At 36.1% G+C, this 18,728-nt stretch overlaps 1 protein-coding gene across 2 annotated transcripts in view; it reads right to left on the reverse strand.

The window, feature by feature from the left end:
• Positions 1-4,379: 4,379 nt before the first annotated feature.
• HNF4G (hepatocyte nuclear factor 4 gamma) overlaps positions 4,380-18,728 on the reverse strand; it is a 45,643-nt gene continuing 31,294 nt past the window's right edge. For both annotated transcript variants that reach the window (XM_033126836.1, XM_033126835.1), the window contains exons 4-10: positions 17,983-18,089; positions 16,282-16,437; positions 13,246-13,333; positions 10,859-11,011; positions 10,490-10,726; positions 9,449-9,571; positions 4,380-6,027 (exon numbers count right to left, since the gene is read on the reverse strand). In XM_033126836.1, the coding sequence (XP_032982727.1) occupies positions 5,906-6,027; positions 9,449-9,571; positions 10,490-10,726; positions 10,859-11,011; positions 13,246-13,333; positions 16,282-16,437; positions 17,983-18,089 (986 nt within the window). In that variant the 3' untranslated portion in view covers positions 4,380-5,905. The remainder of the gene's footprint in view (positions 6,028-9,448; positions 9,572-10,489; positions 10,727-10,858; positions 11,012-13,245; positions 13,334-16,281; positions 16,438-17,982; positions 18,090-18,728) is intronic.

The following is an 18,728-nucleotide window of genomic DNA, read 5'->3' on the forward strand; positions in this document are numbered from 1 at the left end:
CATATGTGTTAAATTAAAATATACATAAGACAAAGATCTACTATCTGCATTGTTTATTCCTTTAATAATAGCTGCTAATTTTTTGTAATGTTTACTAAGCCTCAGATTCCAATATAAGTATGTTTTATCAACTTTCCCAATTCCCTCTTATAATAGCCTCCCTGATTTTACTCCTATAATTATTATTTTGTTAGGGAATTTTTTTGTTTGTTTGTTTTGATCAAAGACAGGGAAATTGATACTAAAAAAGAACGTGCAAATAATTGTACAGCTATTATAAACATGCTTATATTAGAATCCCCCTTAATTTTGTTTTCATTCTAGAATTGCCAAGATATTTTTATTATAAAAACCTTTTCGGTATATTGGTAAAGAAATGATGAGGTGATTCCATGGTACTTCCATAGCGTAACACTTTAATTATGCTGCTGAAATACAGTCAAGTTGTATGTCTTGTGATGACATTAGAGTTCATTTCAGATTTTTTCTTCTTTAGATAAAGCAGTCCAATTCTAGATGAAGATCATTGTATTTCTACAACAAACACCACTACATGTTTTGATTTGTGCTTCTGATCTTATTTATCTGTCAGATAACTGCTCATTAGATCTGTACAATTATATTTAAATTGAATTATTATACAGTGCAAGGGCACCAATGATTTATAAACAAAAAAATCAATAATAAAACATAATTTTATTTCTGTGTTTTGCTGTCATTATCTTAGGGTGAATGGGCTTTACTCTTCTGTCTATCAGTGTATTAAATCCATGTTATTCTGTAGCTTAAAAAAATAATAAACAGGCAATATTGTAACTGTATCTACTAACCTGACTCTGACCTTAATGTTTAATATATGGAGAATGACTTGTGTGAATTACATTCAGATTAAATGAACACAAAAGGCCTAATACAAGAAACAAACCTTTATGTTTTGACGCTGTTTTTGCCATATAAAAATATAATCCATTTTGTGCTGCAAAATATCTGTTGAACAAAGTTTATATTTTAAAATATGAAAAATAAGTTGATGAAATCTGTCTTAAAAGCATCTATGAGAAAAAAATTATGTTAATAAGAGAGAACAGGATTAAATGATAATATTTCACTTACTAAAAATAAGTTATTTTTCTTTACTATTATTATTTTTTAAATTACGATTAACTGATTTTCTTGTTAAAATAGTTACGATTATCTAAAAATTATCTATTGAATAATAAGTAAATATATTATTTTTATCTTCAGCACATTTCTTTCTTGAGCTTTATTAACAGAAAAACAATTCATAGCTGTGACCAGTCTCTTGTCTAATTTAGAAATGACAACTGATCACCTATTAATTGCTAAGAATTCTTTGAATCCTGTACCCAACATGGTACCTGCTCTCCCGTGGTTCACTCTCATTGGCAGTAAGCAATAATAAAATAATAGAAGTAAATTCTATAAATAGCAGTATATACAACCAACAGTGAGACACATGGGGAAGTCTTTAATTTTACCTGAGAAGGTTGTAAAAGTGTTCACGGAAGAGTGAGGTGATATGTTAACTCCAGCAGGAGCACGCTAGGAGACTGAAGAAAAGAAGAAAACGCCCACCAGGAGAAATAGCCTGTGAAAAAGGGGAAGCTAGAAATTTGTCAACTGGTCTCTTACTTCACAAAATCCTTAATTACAATACCATTTTTCTAACTAAAAATCAGATCTGGCCAGCTTTGCCATTTAATTACTTGTTTCCATGCATCTGCAATTCAACCCATCCACATACTTAATGCCTTTTTCTCCTAATCCATCAGGCTTTAATGCCTTCATTTACCTGAATATGAATTAAACTCTCAGAAACGTTTCACATTTTCAGTGTAAACATTTTTCATTCGATTTAACAAATTTGACTTCTGATGATATTGTAATTCAATACGTGATCTGATTTTTACAAATTTTATTTTTATTGATATTGTAATCTATGGCGCCAGTTAACTTTATTTTACAGTTGCCTATGACAGTATATAAATATAAGTGATTTTTGTGTGTGTTGTTTCGGGCTGGTATACCTAGAAATCAGACTCTGAGATGACCATGTGAGACATTTATTACGGGACGCTCGAAGGATCCCCACCCTAAAGAGAAGATGGAGGCAGACCTTGGTAGAGGAAGAAGCTGGATGCAGACTCAGCCCATCCCATCCTGAGCTCTGCAAGCGGGAAGGCTCTTGAGGGCCGTCCTGAGTTGGGGGAAGAGGGCCAGACCTCTCTATGCTCCTGCGTCAACCAATCCTTGGACGCAGGCTGCATCCAGGAAGGGGCATGGCGATGGATGAGGTGGCTTTCGAATGAAGGTCATTCCCAGAGGTATCTACCAGCTGAAGGCTCGTAGCCAGCTGCATTCCAGTAAGTCCTTCAGCCTAGATCGTTAACTACAATATAAGCCTTGTGCCTCTCGGATGCACATCTTCCCGTCATTTTAGGTAGCAGCCTCTTCACGAGTCTGGGGAGCCCCTTTTCTGGGAGAAAATTAAAAGAGGAAGAAGGCAAGTGGAACAGACTAGAGGGCCCGGCAACAAAGCTGTTCCTAAGGCTGGAACGGATAATTACCTCATTCTTCTAGTGTCTAACCCAAAGTCTCCTCACCTTCTGCTGAACCCTCCGCGTCTCGGTGGCGTACACGATGGGTGGCGTATCCAGAACTTCATCCCAAGCTCTGAGCCTTTAATCATCACACTCTTTGCGGTTATGTAAATAATAACTACTAAGTAAACATATCGATTAATTAAGAAATTGGGAGACTGTGGTGGGAGTTGAGTGTTTGTATACAGGCAAGGTCTAAAACTGAAAAAAAAATTTTTTTTTTAAATGTGATGTAAACATATACGTTCAAACTACGGAGAAAAATACCAGATAAAACAGCTTCAGAATCTGAGTGTTGTTGCTGGAGAGCAGAAGTTGGGGGAGAAGGGAACGGTGGGATGGAGGAACGCGGGTTTTCACTATCAATGTGAAGCACAATTATGTTTTTAATTGATATAGATATATTATCCTGGTAAAGGTAAAAATAAAATAAAAATCAGTAGAATTCTACAAAAGTAAGACGTAGTAGTCCTTATAATTTAAAAAGTTTTACAAAGAGGCTTCAAATATGAACAGATACCAGCAATTAAAACGTCTAGGTTAAAAATTTATGTGCCAAGTGTATCTACACAATGTTGAAGCCAGCTGGGGTCATAGAATTTCATCAATGTGACAAAACCCAAAAGCAAGCAAAACTACATAATTAAAGTACAAATGTGAGGATTCTCCCTTCAGTAAGTGTCCAACTCTATGATGATGTGAAGGTGTGCTAATTAATTTTGCTCTGGCCTCTACAAACCAAAGTACCAAACTCTACGTAAATTTTACTAAATGATCATACAAAAGATACTATCAATATCTGTAAAATTATAAAATCATTTTGGACAATAATGAAGCACCCCGTTTCAGTTTTTTTCCTTCAATTTTTATTTAGAAAGTTCAGTGAAACAACAAGTTATCACAGTTTAGAAATATTTTAATCTCACTATAATTTAACATTTAAAAAAATCTAGTAATTTTTGATTTTCAACAATAAAATTTATAAAAATAATTTTACATTTATAAAATGAATCATTATTTCACAATAAATTATTCATTTTTATTACCTGAAAAAAGTTTTGTGCTATATAAAAGCAATAACTTTCTGTATCAAAATTTTTAAAATATCAGTTCCTCTCATCCAGCATTTTTGGCAGTAAAGTATACAAAAATATTATATTACAAATTCCCTGACCACAGTTATTAAAATAAAATCGTTAGTATAAATTTCTAAACCATAACTGTTTAGTAAATATATGCAGATAAGTTAAAGGGCTAACTAATAATGATTTGTTTCGTGTTGTAAAGTTTTTTTTTTTATGATCATCTAAGAGGACACAAAAAAGTAAGCAGGAATCTACAAATGACATTTGTATTTATAAAAATCAAAAACATTCTTATTCAGAAACAGAGACACCAAATTTTCAACAACAAAAAAAAAGTTTTAAAAACTTTCCTTTTTTCTCTCTCAAAGACATATTTTCTGGTTGCACAAAGGTACCAGCTCTTGAAAGAATTTATTGATTCTATTAAATCAATGATAGCTTCTAACTAAGTAATCATTTTCCACTTTAAGGGTTCAATTTCACTTTAAGAGCCAATAAGCTAGTTAACATTTACTGAACCTTTTTATTTGTGTGGTAAGTGGGGATTATGAAATCATGATCTTAGAAATTTTGAAAGGTCTTTAAAAAATCAAGTAAATCAGTCTCCTTATGGCTTGCGATATTTTTTATATCATTGGTAATTAATTACTCAACGAATTGTTCCCTGCTTCAGCTAATAAATGACATGTGTAAGGGGTGGGGGGGTGTGTGTCACTGGTTCATGAAGCAACCCATCATTAATTGTTTTTAAATAAGCTCCAGCTTTAGAGGATATCGAATACTTTGAAGGTCCAATGAACTGTACTCCTCAGTCTGGAATTAGACATTCCGCATACCCCTGGGTTGCTGGATTTTTAAAAATCTGATTAATTAGTGATTCGCATTTGTTTTTGTTTTCATCATAATCTAGCTGGTGTATTTATTTTCTTAATATATTTAAAATATACTTTTTAGGGGTAAGACTCTTCTTAAAAGTAAAAAATGGTTTCAAATCATGCTGCAACCCTATGACGTTCCCTGCTTACATGTAAACATGTGTGATATAGGTAAATGACAGCTAGTGTTCAATCAGCCCTCAACTGCATATATTTAAAAACCACAGTCAGAAACTCCCATTTTTCATCCTACACCAAAGCTTTAATGATCCTCATAAAAGTCAGCCAGACCTGGGCTTAAATGTGGTTCTCCTACACTTCAGGTTTATAAACTTTGGTTATGTTACTTAAACACTCTAAGGAAGGTTTCTTTATTTATAAAAGAAAGATACTAACACCCCTCTTACATGGTTGTTGTGAAGATTAAATGAAGCAACACATGGGGGACACATGGCTGATGTGTCTCCCAATATTCGTCTCCTACATGCCCAGCTTCAGTGGGCACAGGCTTTCCGCCCACTCTCCCAGCCTCCCTGGGCAGGTGCCAAGTTCTAGTCAATGGATGATAACTTCTCGGTTGTTTTTGGAGAGAGAAATTAACTTCTCTCTTGGTTGAGCCACTGTTTTAGGGGGTTCAATTTACAGTTTAGCCTGGAACCTATCTGCTGAAACTAACATCTTTTATCTTAACATACATCTTCAAATACAGTCAGATTTGAAAGAATATTCAGTCACCTTTGGAATGGCTGTGGAGATTTTTCTAAACTTAAAACAAGCAGATTTAACTGTAGGCCAAAAAGGTCCTTTTTAGCCACAGGATATCCATAAGTGATTCTTCTTCACAGATCTATGCCCTATTCTACAGAAACTTATTTTTCTAATTCGCAAATTTAAAATCTGTTAAAAACTTGGTTCATTTTCTATTAATCTGGGATTTCTGATCTACTGTTCTCAGTCAAAAGAGAAGAGTTAGTTCTACATCACATCACGAGAAAGCAGCTATTTACAGATTTAAATTAATATTAAGGCAACAAATGAAGGTCGTACAGAAGATTCAACTGCTTTAGGCACAGTGCCAGGGAAGCGGGCAAAACACATACGATATAAACACACCAAAACTCACATGTACAGTGGTTGCCACTGAAGGTTTTAAACAATAGCAACAACAAACAAATGAGCATATAAACAAGAAAATAGGTTACCATCTTATAACAGCACCATGGAGAATTCTTGGCTAAGAGTTTGCCAGAAGCACTATCCTGAGATATGCCACGACCAGTAATTTTTCACATTTATGCAGTGCCGTTCAGAAGTAAACGCGTCCTCACAATGGCTTTTGTTTGGAGAGAGGCTGGTGTGAAATGACGGAGGCTTGGTTTGCAGCTGTTTTGTACTGTTCCTGACCAGAGCCTTGCGGCGGGGAAGGGAGTGGGGTTTCAGGAGTTGCTAAAAAAGAATCAGAGAGTCGTATGTGATGTGACCGTCACCCTGACCCATCCATAAAATCTCACATGGGAGGCGTTGCTTCATTTTGGAGGTTTTTAAACGATCATATGTAAAGTAGTGATTTATATAATGCACTGCCAGTTCACGGACACACTGTTTCAGATGCACCCCCAGCCTATCTCTCCAAATAGATTTAACCTGAACTAGATCATGCTTAAAAATCTTACGAGTGTCTTGAAGGTGTTTCCTGCCTTTCTTAATAGTGTGTATGAGCAGCTGCTTCTCTCACACACTCGGCAGAAAAAAAAGGTAATGAAAAGAATTAACAGGATGCCAGTGTTTTTTGAAATCTTAGGAAACACATGGTGCAATTTTGCAATAAAAATGTGCATAAAATAAAATGTATTTGGTTTAGATTCCATGAACTCAAATGTATTTGAGGACATAAAAAATGAAGGCAAGGTGTTTTTCAAGCGCTTTAAAATCTATGTTGTAGTTAAACACATCTGAAAACTACTGGCTTTGTCACTGCAAAATTATTCTGTTATAACAGCGTGTCTGTCCTTTTCCCATCAATGCAAAGAGCAAGCCTAAGTAATTGAAAAAAAGTTACAGTTTGAATATTTCATTGTCTAGCATACTAGTTCTTCCTATTGCAAACTTTTACCATATTATAAAATCATATAAGAGCTATTCTATAATTATTTTAAAACTGGAAATATTTCAGTACTCACATTTATTACTATTCCATATAGTTAACAGAACAAGTAGAAAATGATTGATAATCAGACTGAAGCATTGCAAACTTCATAGATATTTTTCCTCCAAAACAATTTTTTTTTTTTAATTCGAGAAAAAAATTCTGTACAAAGATGAGAACAGTCCCTTTTTGCCCGGTTTTCTTTACTAGAATAACTTTAGTATTATTAAGTACGGATTAGCAATTGCTTCGAAACTTAACAGTTTTAGATAGTTGAATTGGCAAAAGAATAAACATATTGCTTTAAAAATTATTTCTGGGGTTTTAGGATGGATCTGAAACTGCAGAGGCCAGCTCTAAAAGACCAAGAAAGTGATGCAGGAACTTACATTTTTATGTGCGTATGTGTCTAATGTTTTGTTTCGGATAAAATGTAAACATTCTACATGAGCACGAGCAAAGCAAATGATTTTTGCTTTACAAATGACTCTTATAAATATTATGTTACAAGAGGAAAATAACAATGAAAAGTGTGATGATATGATGCTAACAACATGCTTTTTAAACTACCAGAAAACTAGCATTTAAAAAGTAAAGGGCTCAACCACCAGCAGAATTGTAAAACTTTCTTGCCAGTTGGCGCCTACAATGCTTAATGTGTTGTTAATGTGTTTTATTGTCTGAGTTTATGAACAACTGATCTCTAAGAGACACAGCGCCATGGCTTTTAGTATCGGCTTTTAGTATCTATTGGGCTTGCATCTCTCTGCTCTGGTCCACCTATTAAATGAAAATGGTAACATCTGCTTTGCAAGGATGGTCCCCAAACAATGTCTTTCAAGTACGCTGGGACCCACAGGTTAAATGTGTCACACTGTTTCCACAATTTGAACTTTTTTTCTAACAACTTCATTTCTGCCTCTGTCATATGCTCAAAGAATTTTGTGTTTTGGACAAAATGTACACATAGGTCTACCAATGCTTGTAACTAAAGTATAGATGTGAGAAAATGTATTTTTGTGGCCTCTGCTTTCCCCACCAGGAGGTAGTAGTCAGGTGGTACTCAGGAAATTGTTACATTACATTGGACATTTGGGTAAAACAACATTGTAACTAGTTATTAAGGGCTATTGTCAATTCAGTAGGTAATACCTGTATGCATACTAATTATGTCCTGATGACTGAAGGTATCTCAGTGAGGTTGCTTGGGATTAATTAATATAAATTCAGAGGCAATTAATTCTAGGTGTTTGGTCAAATAGAGATTTTTATCTCCAGGAGAGAGCATATAGAAATAGAGTTTGTGTGAACTCTGTAATCATTTCAGATTAACTTAACTGCTAACAACCCCTAATATTTATATAATCATTTTAGTTCCAAAGAGTTTTCCCAAGTAGCCATCGCTGGCCACAATTCTGATATGCATGGGTTTCATTTATCAGGTAATAATAGCATCAGTCCTGCAAAAACACGTTCTGAGTTTCAGTTAGCGTGGTAACTCCCAATTAGCTGTGAGCTCTGCATAAACACAGACTGTACTGTTAACTCTTCAGCCTACAAATAATTCCCTAAATGACGGATGTCTTGTGATCGGTGATCAATCACATCTCATCTGTCAGTCTGTCCATGACTGGTCCTGAACATATTTTATTCCACTCACGAAGTGTGTAGCTGTGTTATCTCCTGCCTCCTAGTGATAAATCCATGTGACATTTTTCAAAAATGGACAACTGAAAGGGAATTGGCTTTACAAAAAAGAGATTAAAGTGCGGCAAAGAAACAAAAAATGATAATGCTGGAAGTGTAATTCCAATCAAACAAAGTGGAGTTATAGAAGGAAGAGCTGACCATGGGACTGGGGACACTGCTGTTGTTTGAGTTTCTAAATATGCCTCCAGGAGCTTGGGGAAGGAACCCTTGTCAGCGTACGTGAGAAAATGGGCTGTTTTGTAAAGGACAGAGATGCCACAGAGGACATGAAACTGGCAGAGAACTTCACAGGAAATGGGTTCTCGGAGATATTTCAGGGCACTGAAAATGCAGAGGATAAAATGTTGGTAGCTGATCCAAACTTCCAAAAACGTAAGTCATCAAGGCAAAGAAAAGATATTCATTACCTCTTACAGGCATAGGAAGGGGAGATGGAAGCGCTATTCAAACTACTTCTCTTCATATTTTTACAAAGAAATAAAACTTCACTTCTCAGCGTTTTTCTAATGTTTTTAAATTACAGTGTGAAAAATAAATATTGGGATTATGATATTTTTCAATGTATGGTTAAGGGAGTTCTTCATGTTTTGGCAAACATCTTCATTTTTGAGTGAGGTATAACTGACATACAACACTACATGATAAACATTTCTAAAGGTCACATGCAACCATAATTTCCCCATGGATTATTAAGATTTCTTTGCATGGTTTCAGCATGCATAACCATGTCCAGGGTCCTCCATTACCAGGCAAAGCTAGAACTGCCTTGTATTTTATTTTGTGCTCCAAACCTATGAAGTAGAAAGGTTTAGGTGTTCACATCTCTCTTTTAGGGAGCAAATTCGTGTCTTACTGAATATCACAGTCTCCCACAGTTGAGTCCTGGAGAGAAAAACGTATCCAAATTTTGCAGTTTCTGAGTACTAGTAGATTATGTCCTTCTAATCCCCCTTTTTCTCAGGTAATGAAGTTTTAGACATATTACGGTTAAAAAGTAGCCCAGATACTTACAGATCTGGTCTGTATGAACCAGGGTCGACATGGGACCTAGAAGTATAGTTTGTCCAGTTAATGGATCTTGAGACAAATGTGGATGCATTGGATGATGGAGATGGCTAACGTCATTGGAAGCACCTACAGAAGATAAAAAGATGCTTGCATTAGTGACATGTAATCAGGAACGGCAATTTTACCTTGGAACAAATGTTTTGATTGACAGCTTGAATATTGCTATTTTTGCAAAGTGCTTTTTGGGAATTCAAAAATAAATTAATAGAACCGCTGCCATATTAAGGACAATGTCAGCTTTCACTGCACATTGGCTAGATAAATGTTGCCTCATATTATGCTGTATATTAATAATGGACCTTGTGTGCTGTTTCCTGGAATCATTAGGTTTGCTGCCTGTTGTTAAGGCAATTCCAAGAATCACTTACCTCAAGTTTATAGTATTTGGGATCACCCTAACAGCATAAACAACTTTTATTTCAGGAAGATATCATTAGGAACACATTAAGCACCAGAAAACTAAAAAGAAAATAAAGTGATTTCATAAGGAAATTTAATCTAGATCAGAACACAGAATAAATGCTTTCTTAACTTATCCCCGACATTTATTGCAGTAATGAAATCTCATTTTTCCCCTCTCATTGTGTTGTGTCCATTAATTATTTCAGGAGCAAAGTGTTCACTTTTAAGATATTTTATATATATTTTTAGGTTATGTTGCAATTCTGATATCCTTGAGCTTTTAAAGGAGTAAAGGCATAGGAAACTATAGTTCAAGGAGTACTAAAAATAGGAAATAGATTTCTATTTATCATATTTGAAGAGCCTGAAAATTGAGGTTAGACGGACCAGGTGGAACTGGTGGCGATGGTGGAGGCTAGTAAGGATGGGGATTTGAATATGTTCATGGTATTTTGTCCCCATCCAATGGGCTTTGCAGACTTTCTCCATGTAAACGACTGAGTTCACTGTAAGGGTCAAACTTATTCTAAAGCACGCAGTGTGGCTCTCATGAATATAACAGAGATTCCCAAGCACACTTACCACCCAGTAACATCTCCTGAAGCAAGTTGTCGATTTTCACCATCCCGAAAAGCTTGACGAACTGTATCTGCTCGATCATTTGCCAGGTGATGCTTTGCAGCGTGGGCAGGAGCAGAAGCAGCTCCCCAAACCGCCCGCGAGAGTCGTACTGCCGGTCGTTGATGTAGTCCTCCAGGCTGAGCTGCACTTGGAACCGCATGTTCTTAATCTTGACCGGGTCACTTAGCCCTTTCGCATCTAATAAAGGAGCGAAAAGGGCAGTCTCAACATTTATGCTTGCGAGAGTGTGACAGTAAGTATTCTCAGGTTAACACAACAACAGTTCGATGTTCATTCAAACTATTGTTCCGTGGGACTGCGGACACCAACCTGGATCAAAAAATACAATGGCCTTCAAGCAGGCATATTCATTGTCATCGATCTGGATTTCCTGAAATGGTCGGACCAGCTCGTCTAGCACCCGGTTGGCCACACGGCTGATCTCAACTTCACAGCTGTTGCGGTGAATAATGTAGTTGTTTCCTAGGGAGAAAGAAAATAAAAATAATCACACCACACCCCCCCCCCCCCAAGAAAGTGTCAGACAGTATTTAAGTTTTGACAAAGCAATGCTTTGAATGGCCTTCCCTTGCAGAAATAAGAATAGCACTTCCTCTCTTGGTGGTGTTAAGTTAGAAAAACTCCAGCACACTTAAAGGATCAACAGTGATAGCACGATCGCATGCATTTTAACAGCCTCAGTCACCGGCGATAACACTGAAGTACAGGCTAATAACAAGCTAATATTGACAAGGGAGAAACAAAGTGTAATGATTAGCTTTCTGCTGCCAGTTATCTTTTCGTGTCTTACTCATTAATGAGCACAATATAGAAACCCAAGGAATCTTTCTGTTTTACAGTGGATTAAAAACAGCCCTCTTTTAGTGTCCAGGTACATGCAGGTTTACAACTACCGAGATAATTTCAATAAGCCCAAGTAGACCAGGCTGACTTTTTGAAAATGAACATGTGTATTCTCACAAGTTGCCTCATTAAATAGTAAATTCTCTCTTCCTGGCTTCAAGTACAGATGGCATGATCACTTTACAGGGAAGGATTTAAGGGATTTCAGAAATTGGATAGAGAGTGGACCACCTCATCCCGAAAGACCATTCTAAATTAAAAAGTCTCTGGATAGTATATGACCAGTATTTATTAGAGCTTCTAAAATATTAGAAAATTAGAAACTTATCGTACTCCTAAAATAGCATCTAAATTGTTATTTTATGGTTTCATAAAAAGCAGAATATTCTGGGAGCGGCCGATGGCTTAGTTGGTTAGAGTGTGAGGTCTCAGCAACAAGGTTGCTGGTTCAATTGAAAACGGCAACTGGACTTGGAGCTGAGCTGCGCCCTCCACAACTAGATTGAAGAACAATGACTTGGAGCTGATGGGCTCCGGAGAAACACACTGTTCCCCAATTTAAAAAAAAAAAAAAACAGAATATTCTGATTTCGTTCATTGCAGGCAAAGACACTGATTAGTGTAACAATATGTGCAAAAGTATTAAAAAAATGTATCATTGCTCATCTTAGTTTACCTAATTTTTTCACGATAAAACAATCTAGAACTAATAGTAAAACCATTTTGTTTGCTAGGTGTCTTGTATTCACATTTGTAATGAGAAGGGGTTTCTCTAAAGGCAAGAGAATGTTTAATAGAATCTGAGAGAATAGTCTCTGGAGTCACATTATGTGGTTTAGAATTCTGGCTCTGGCCTTTGTGGCCTTACTAGCTTTGTGACCTTAGGTAAACTTTCTCTGCCTCCATTTCTTCACCTGAAAAATGGGCCGGAAATAATAGTACCTATCCCTTAGGGTTATTGTGAGGATTGATTATACGAGAGAGTGTTGATATATGTGTAAAGCACTTTGAGCAATGCCGGTTACATAGCATGTCCTCAATAAACATCCGCTCTCACTACATTGTGCTCAATTTATTTATATTTGAGCATGAAATATCTATCACATAAAGAGAATCAACAATTTAGTGCATGATTTCGCACACGCCATGGAGAGGTGGAGCTAATAAGCATCGGGGAATCTTAACTCTTTCAACAGGAAACCTAATTTTGTAAGTTAAGTAGGGTGGGGGGATTGGAAACTGCCTTAGTGAAGACAAAAGCTTTTCCTTTGTCTCTCCCCCACCTTCCGTTCCACCTGCCATCCTACTTTTGCCTCTTCTAGCACTGTTATTTCACTATTAGAATTTTCTAGACACTGTCACCATTTTGTGTTTTTTTAAGTCTTGGGATTTTGTAGCGTATCATGGGCAATGAGATCATGGGAGATACAGGTGTTCCTTAAAAAAGTATAAAACAACATACTGCAATTATTAAGTAGGCACAGAGGGAGTATGAAACAACATTGGGACCTCATAGGACAGTCACAGAAATCATGAATTCTCTGTCCTGTGATTTAAATATACCTCACAGTTATGTTTACTGAGCAACATCTTCCTTTTATTTTTAAATCTTAATTCACCCTGAATATCCAATGCACTCTGCATTCCGTTGCAATCAAAGCAAAGCAAAAAAAACAAACAACAAACAAACCAAAACAAAAAAAAAACCTGGGGCCTGAGTGAGGACATGATCAGTTAAATCCAATCTGTGAAGCGAGAGCACCATTTGACAGTGTCTGTGAATGGTTGGTACATTGGCATCTGTGTCAGAAGGAAGCGTGCATAATTTCTTCATAAATTAAGACAAAACTTACCCAAAAGCAAAATATCTTTATACAGCATGGATCTCTTTGTGGCTCCTAGCAGCAAATGTTCCCCGGCATGAGCTCTCAACAGTGCCACCTTAATGAAAAAGTCCAGGTTCAACAATTAATTATAAAACTGGGTGATTAGAAGATGGTATGAGTCTGATGAACTTAGTGTTCTTTAAGCCTGGGACATTTTTTATGTTTAACCAACTATAATATTCATAAGTAGTTGCCATCAATAAGCTTTCTATTTTGGAATGTCAATAGAGTTTCATTTTTTTCAAAATTTCTGAAACTAACAAGTCAATACAACGTCAGCAAAAATAAACAAAACAAACAACAGAACAATTAAATGAAATGAATGAAATGAAATACTCTGGAATGAAATGAAATGAAACAAAGCAGAGTTCAATTCCACTTACTACCTGTTTAATTTTGGGTGAACCATTCATGTTTGAGACTCATTTGTTTTCAAGTGGAGATGGAGGGAAACATTTCAAAGAGCAGACCAAAGGATTAAATGAGAAAATATATGTAAAACACAATGTCTTCCACATAATAAACTGAATAAACAAAAGCAAAGTGAGGACTCGTGACAGTGAAAGGAGGATGGGGGGATCTGGATTCTAATACATTCTGGATCGATCTTCTGACTCTGCACAAGTTCTCAACTGAGCTCGGTGCATACACTCAGGTGCCTGCTGAACATCACCACTAGAAATAATAGGAAGCATTTCAAATTTAGCACATCAAAGGAATGCTCCTCCACGTCTTCAGCATCTTAGTAAACGGCACCACCATGCGAAATGCTTGTTCATTTCACAAACGAGACTCCATTTTGATTCTTCTCTAATCGTCCAGCCTTTGTCCTTCATCCCCTGGGTTCCACAATATACTCTGACAAGTATTCCCACTCCCTTCCTGGTTCCTCGATCCTCAATCTTTCTTGATAGAGCTTCCAAGATAATATTCATAAAATAATCACTTACTACCACTTCTCTGCTGAAAACTCTTCACTGGCTTCCTATTGACCTGAGCATAAAATCCAAACTCCTTAACCAAGGATGGCTCAGTGCTTTGCCCCCTCCCGCGCCTCTGGCTTCACCTTGCAAACTCCTTTGCTGACTCTTCTGCAGGTACATGTTTCTGCTTGCCTCAGGGCCTTTGAATATGCTGGTTGTGAACTCAGAAGCTTTCTCCTCACATCTTGGTATGCTTAGTCCCTTGTCATTCAGGTTTCAGGAAAAAATCTTCTCTGACCCCCAATTTAAAGTATCTGTTACCACTCCAACCCCTGTCATTCTCCAACAACTCATCCCATTTTATTTTATAGAACTTATCCCCACCTCGCAGCAACTTACTCATAATCTGTATATTTTTTATGGTCCGTCTCTCCCAAATAGAATGCAAACTTTATGAGAATAGTGGTGTAATCTATATTTTTACTGCTGAATACTTACAGCTCCTAAAACTGAACAGTAGTTCTAATAAATGTTTGTTTGATGGATTTACTGAGTGAATTTAACTGATCTAGAGTTTAGTTTTAAAAAATTATTAAGTGGAGATTATAAAACATATGCCTCAGAGTTCCTGAGAGCATTAAATAAAATAATCTAATATATAAGACAACTGAAAGCTAATTTCCCAGTGCCTTACCCAAAATAGACAGTTGTCAATCCATTGCTGTTAATGCTATATTGTTCATATTAAAATCTGATTAGTAAATAAAAAACCATTTTTGACAGGTCACTGGATTTCAGGTTTCCAATTTTTAAATTATTGTCTTCATTCATAAGTCAGCAGCTTTTAAAGAGGAGTGACAATAAAAATATAAAACTGATAAATAGCATAACCTTACTTATATGGCTTGGGGTGAGACAAGTATGTTTTAGCAATTTAGCATTATTCACTCTGAAATAACCTTCTGAGCCAAGTTATCTTTATGATACGTCAATAACCATGACTCATACCAGGAAGGCAGTTACAGAACATTTTAAGAATGATTTCAGATTTCACAGATTTTTTTTTTTCACCAAGTGAAATACTCCCCTAGAAATGTAACTCACTTATGATCACTTTTTTTTCTGGTTGTGTAAATAGTTTGTCCTTCTTTGATTTTCAAACAATCTTGCACCTTTCCCTTTGACAGTTTGTTTGTGTCTATCCATGATAACACTGGTCAAAGAAGGTAACGATGGACACTGGGTGTAATACGTAGAGAGCATGGTTTATTCAATGTGGGGGGAATAGGAAAATATCAAAATATTTGCATCTACAAAATATTGTATACTGCTTAGATGGAAGAGTTTGAAACAAATTTAAAACTAATGATCTAACCTTCATAGACTAATTAGAAATTAAAGTTCTTAACTATTAATTAAAATGTCTTAATGTATATATGACAAAGTATGAAAATATATTTATTAGGAAAGATCATTATTCATGAATTCTCTTTTTCTCTCCATAGATCTCAAAGCATGATTCTACAGTCTTTTATTGCCAGACCTATAATTTTCATACAGTAATGCTAGAATAAAATTGACAATAGGAGGAGCAAAATTTTATATGTTAATTGCACAAAGTGCTCAAAAGACCGACGCCACCTGTGTGGTTTCTGTTGAGAAGGGGCCCGGCATTTGTGAGGAATTTTACACGGCACCTTCAGTTAATACCAAGACAAAACAGTGTACCATTTGCCTCCCAGACTTTTGCCCTGACAATCCTTTATTTCACAGTGGCAGTTACTTATCTGTCTTTCACCATCAGTTACTCTTTTCAAACTCCAAGAGGGAAGAACAGTGTCTTGCTCAACTTCACCCAATCAATAAATTTTCAAGACCCCTAAAATAGAAGTTAAACGCCTGTGCCTCTTGATAGAACAAGAAGGCGAATGAGCAAGAAAATCAATCTTTTTCTCGCATAAGATCATTTAACCTTTGTCAAATATAGTGAATCTATTGTAAACATAATTAAAAGAACACAAAAACTTGGCAAAGTTGAAAAAACGTTTTCGAAAGCATTCATCACTTCTTTAAGTTATACCTGATCGTCCAGTGGTAACTCACAGAAGGCAGGGATATATTTCGCCCATTCCACCAAGACTAAGAGTTGCTGTTTCATAGATTCACAGACATCACCGATACTCGCAATTTTCTTAACATTTATGTCAGTGCTTGCACCAGGGCTGGAGGCTGAGATCTGGCGTGAAAAACATTCTATTAATTCATCATTCAACAGAAGACATAACAATATTCTTTTTTCTATGACTGCAATAAACACCACTAAAGCAGTGGTGAAACATCACAATATCTTGAAATACACTAAATATTTTTAGATTGAGAAATAAAATACTCATCAGTTCTAATTAAATTGAAAACATTCACTGCATAGCACGTGCTCTGGGAGCAGTTTCTTATTTTACTGGCTAAATCTGTAAAATAAGTTACCCAACTTTTGGGGTGTTTCATAATTCAAAATGACTCTACCAAGAGACAATGGAGTATTTACATGAAACATGCTCTGTGATTTTATTTTTAATTAAAAAATGACATTTTCATTATGAAAACCCATCTTTAATTTGCTGACAATGTTTCCAGTGGATGAAGTTTACCAAACTAGGGAGAAAAGATTTAGACAAGAAGCCGGAATGATTTCTGTTATGCACTGAATGGAAGCCCCTCAAAATAAAATGAAGATGCTAACTTTTGACTCAGCCACATAGAAAAGCCTAACATATAATGATGCTTTCAAAAATGATATACAATTCTGAACTATGTAAAAATAGAAATGGTGTTAAAATGTCTTTCTGCCAAAGAAATCACTTTCCAAACATTCTTACAAACTTTGTTTTTGAAATTTTTGAACATGCGTGTGTACGTGTCATTCTTGGGTAGTGAATATGTACTTCCTCACAGCTCCCCTTTAAGTCATGCTCTAAATGCTTTATAGGACCATCAAGTAATCTCCAGGTAACAATGATGATAACGGTGACGTTAACCTCCTCATATGACCCTTGTGTTATCAAAAGCGAAAGTTGTACTCCCTCATTATAGGATCGGATTAATAGTTAGCTATTTCATAATTTGCCTTATAATAGAAAAATACCATTAACATTTCTAATAGGAGCAATGCTAAAATAAACTGTCTTTAAAGAGTTTATTTTATTCCTGATTTATTTTTTTTATGCATCAACATGACCTACATTTTTAAACTCGAGAACTCATATTCTCATTCTAGAAACTTAAACTATTTTTCCTGTGTGTGTGTTTTTTGTTTTGTTTTAAATTCTGCCTCTTCCCTTAAAGACCGGCTTCCAAAGCAGGTGCCAAGGTCAGTTCTTGAGTCCAGACATCATGTTCAGGGAAGCTCTGATGATAGGTTTCAACCAAACTCCCCAGAAGTTGTGGTAACTGATTTTACAGATTCAGTCAAGAAAACAAGATAGTGCCCCCAGAGAGCGGTGCTATGCATCAAGCATATTTTAAACCAATTTTGTAAACAAACGGCTTCTTTTTATAATCTTCGATTGAAATGCGCTTCATTTTCCCATTTAATAAATAGGAACGTGTCCAAGAAAAGTCAAAATTAAGTCTAAAGTCCAACTAATATTTTTCAAAGTAAAGCTCAAATGACACGCACACACATTCGAGAGTTTGACTTTGAAAATATTAGATTATGTCAGCATTCCGCCTAAATAGACACTGGATTCTCTTAGGCGGGCAGGAGGCTGGGGGTGGCAGGTACCTGGCGAGACCGATGTTCTGCCTGAGCCAGTGTGTTAATGGAAGGGATGTTGCTGCCATCAAATGTGCTTCTTCTGGTGCTTATTCTATCGCGCTCGTTTTGCACAGCTAGGGGAGAAAAAGGCACAGTTTTTAATTGGTCGGTTCCCTTTCGTCGATATCAAGATACACACTTTGGATTAAAAAAAAAAACGAGTATAAAAAGTGAGAAGGGATATGTCTTAAAAACCCGGGGTTGGGAGGAGTATGACTGAAGATGTTTATCATTCTCTAGCACTTTTAAAAGTAGAAGGAGCCAGGCTTGTCGCTTGAGCTCATAAAATCTTGCCATTTGGGACTTGGTGATAGCATACATGTTAGAAAGTGTTGGGTCAGCCAGTTCAGCCATGCTGTATTTTAATAAGATGGTTTTCCAGTTTCTTAAAGTTAATAAATCCGTACGATAACTAGAGGGAGAGTATCGCTTCTGAGATTGACCAGGTCAAAGATAAGAGAGTAGTCACTGTCAGAAGATGTGAGTCATAGATTCTTGGAACTTCCATTTTCTTTTCCTTCTAAAACACTAGCAAAAATGGAAAGTTAATTTATTTTAGTTATGGCGATTTTAACATTGCAATCTGATGAAACAATGTCTTGGGAGAGTACAACATTAATAAAGCAAAAGTTGCAGTAGGTAGGAAGTGTCTCCTGAGAAGCCTGACGTTTGACTATCAGCATTTGGGAAAGGTGAAGAAATCTCACGGATGA

The sequence above is a fragment of the Rhinolophus ferrumequinum genome, chromosome 14 (assembly GCF_004115265.2).
Source record: "Rhinolophus ferrumequinum isolate MPI-CBG mRhiFer1 chromosome 14, mRhiFer1_v1.p, whole genome shotgun sequence".
Lineage (NCBI taxonomy): Eukaryota > Metazoa > Chordata > Mammalia > Chiroptera > Rhinolophidae > Rhinolophus > Rhinolophus ferrumequinum.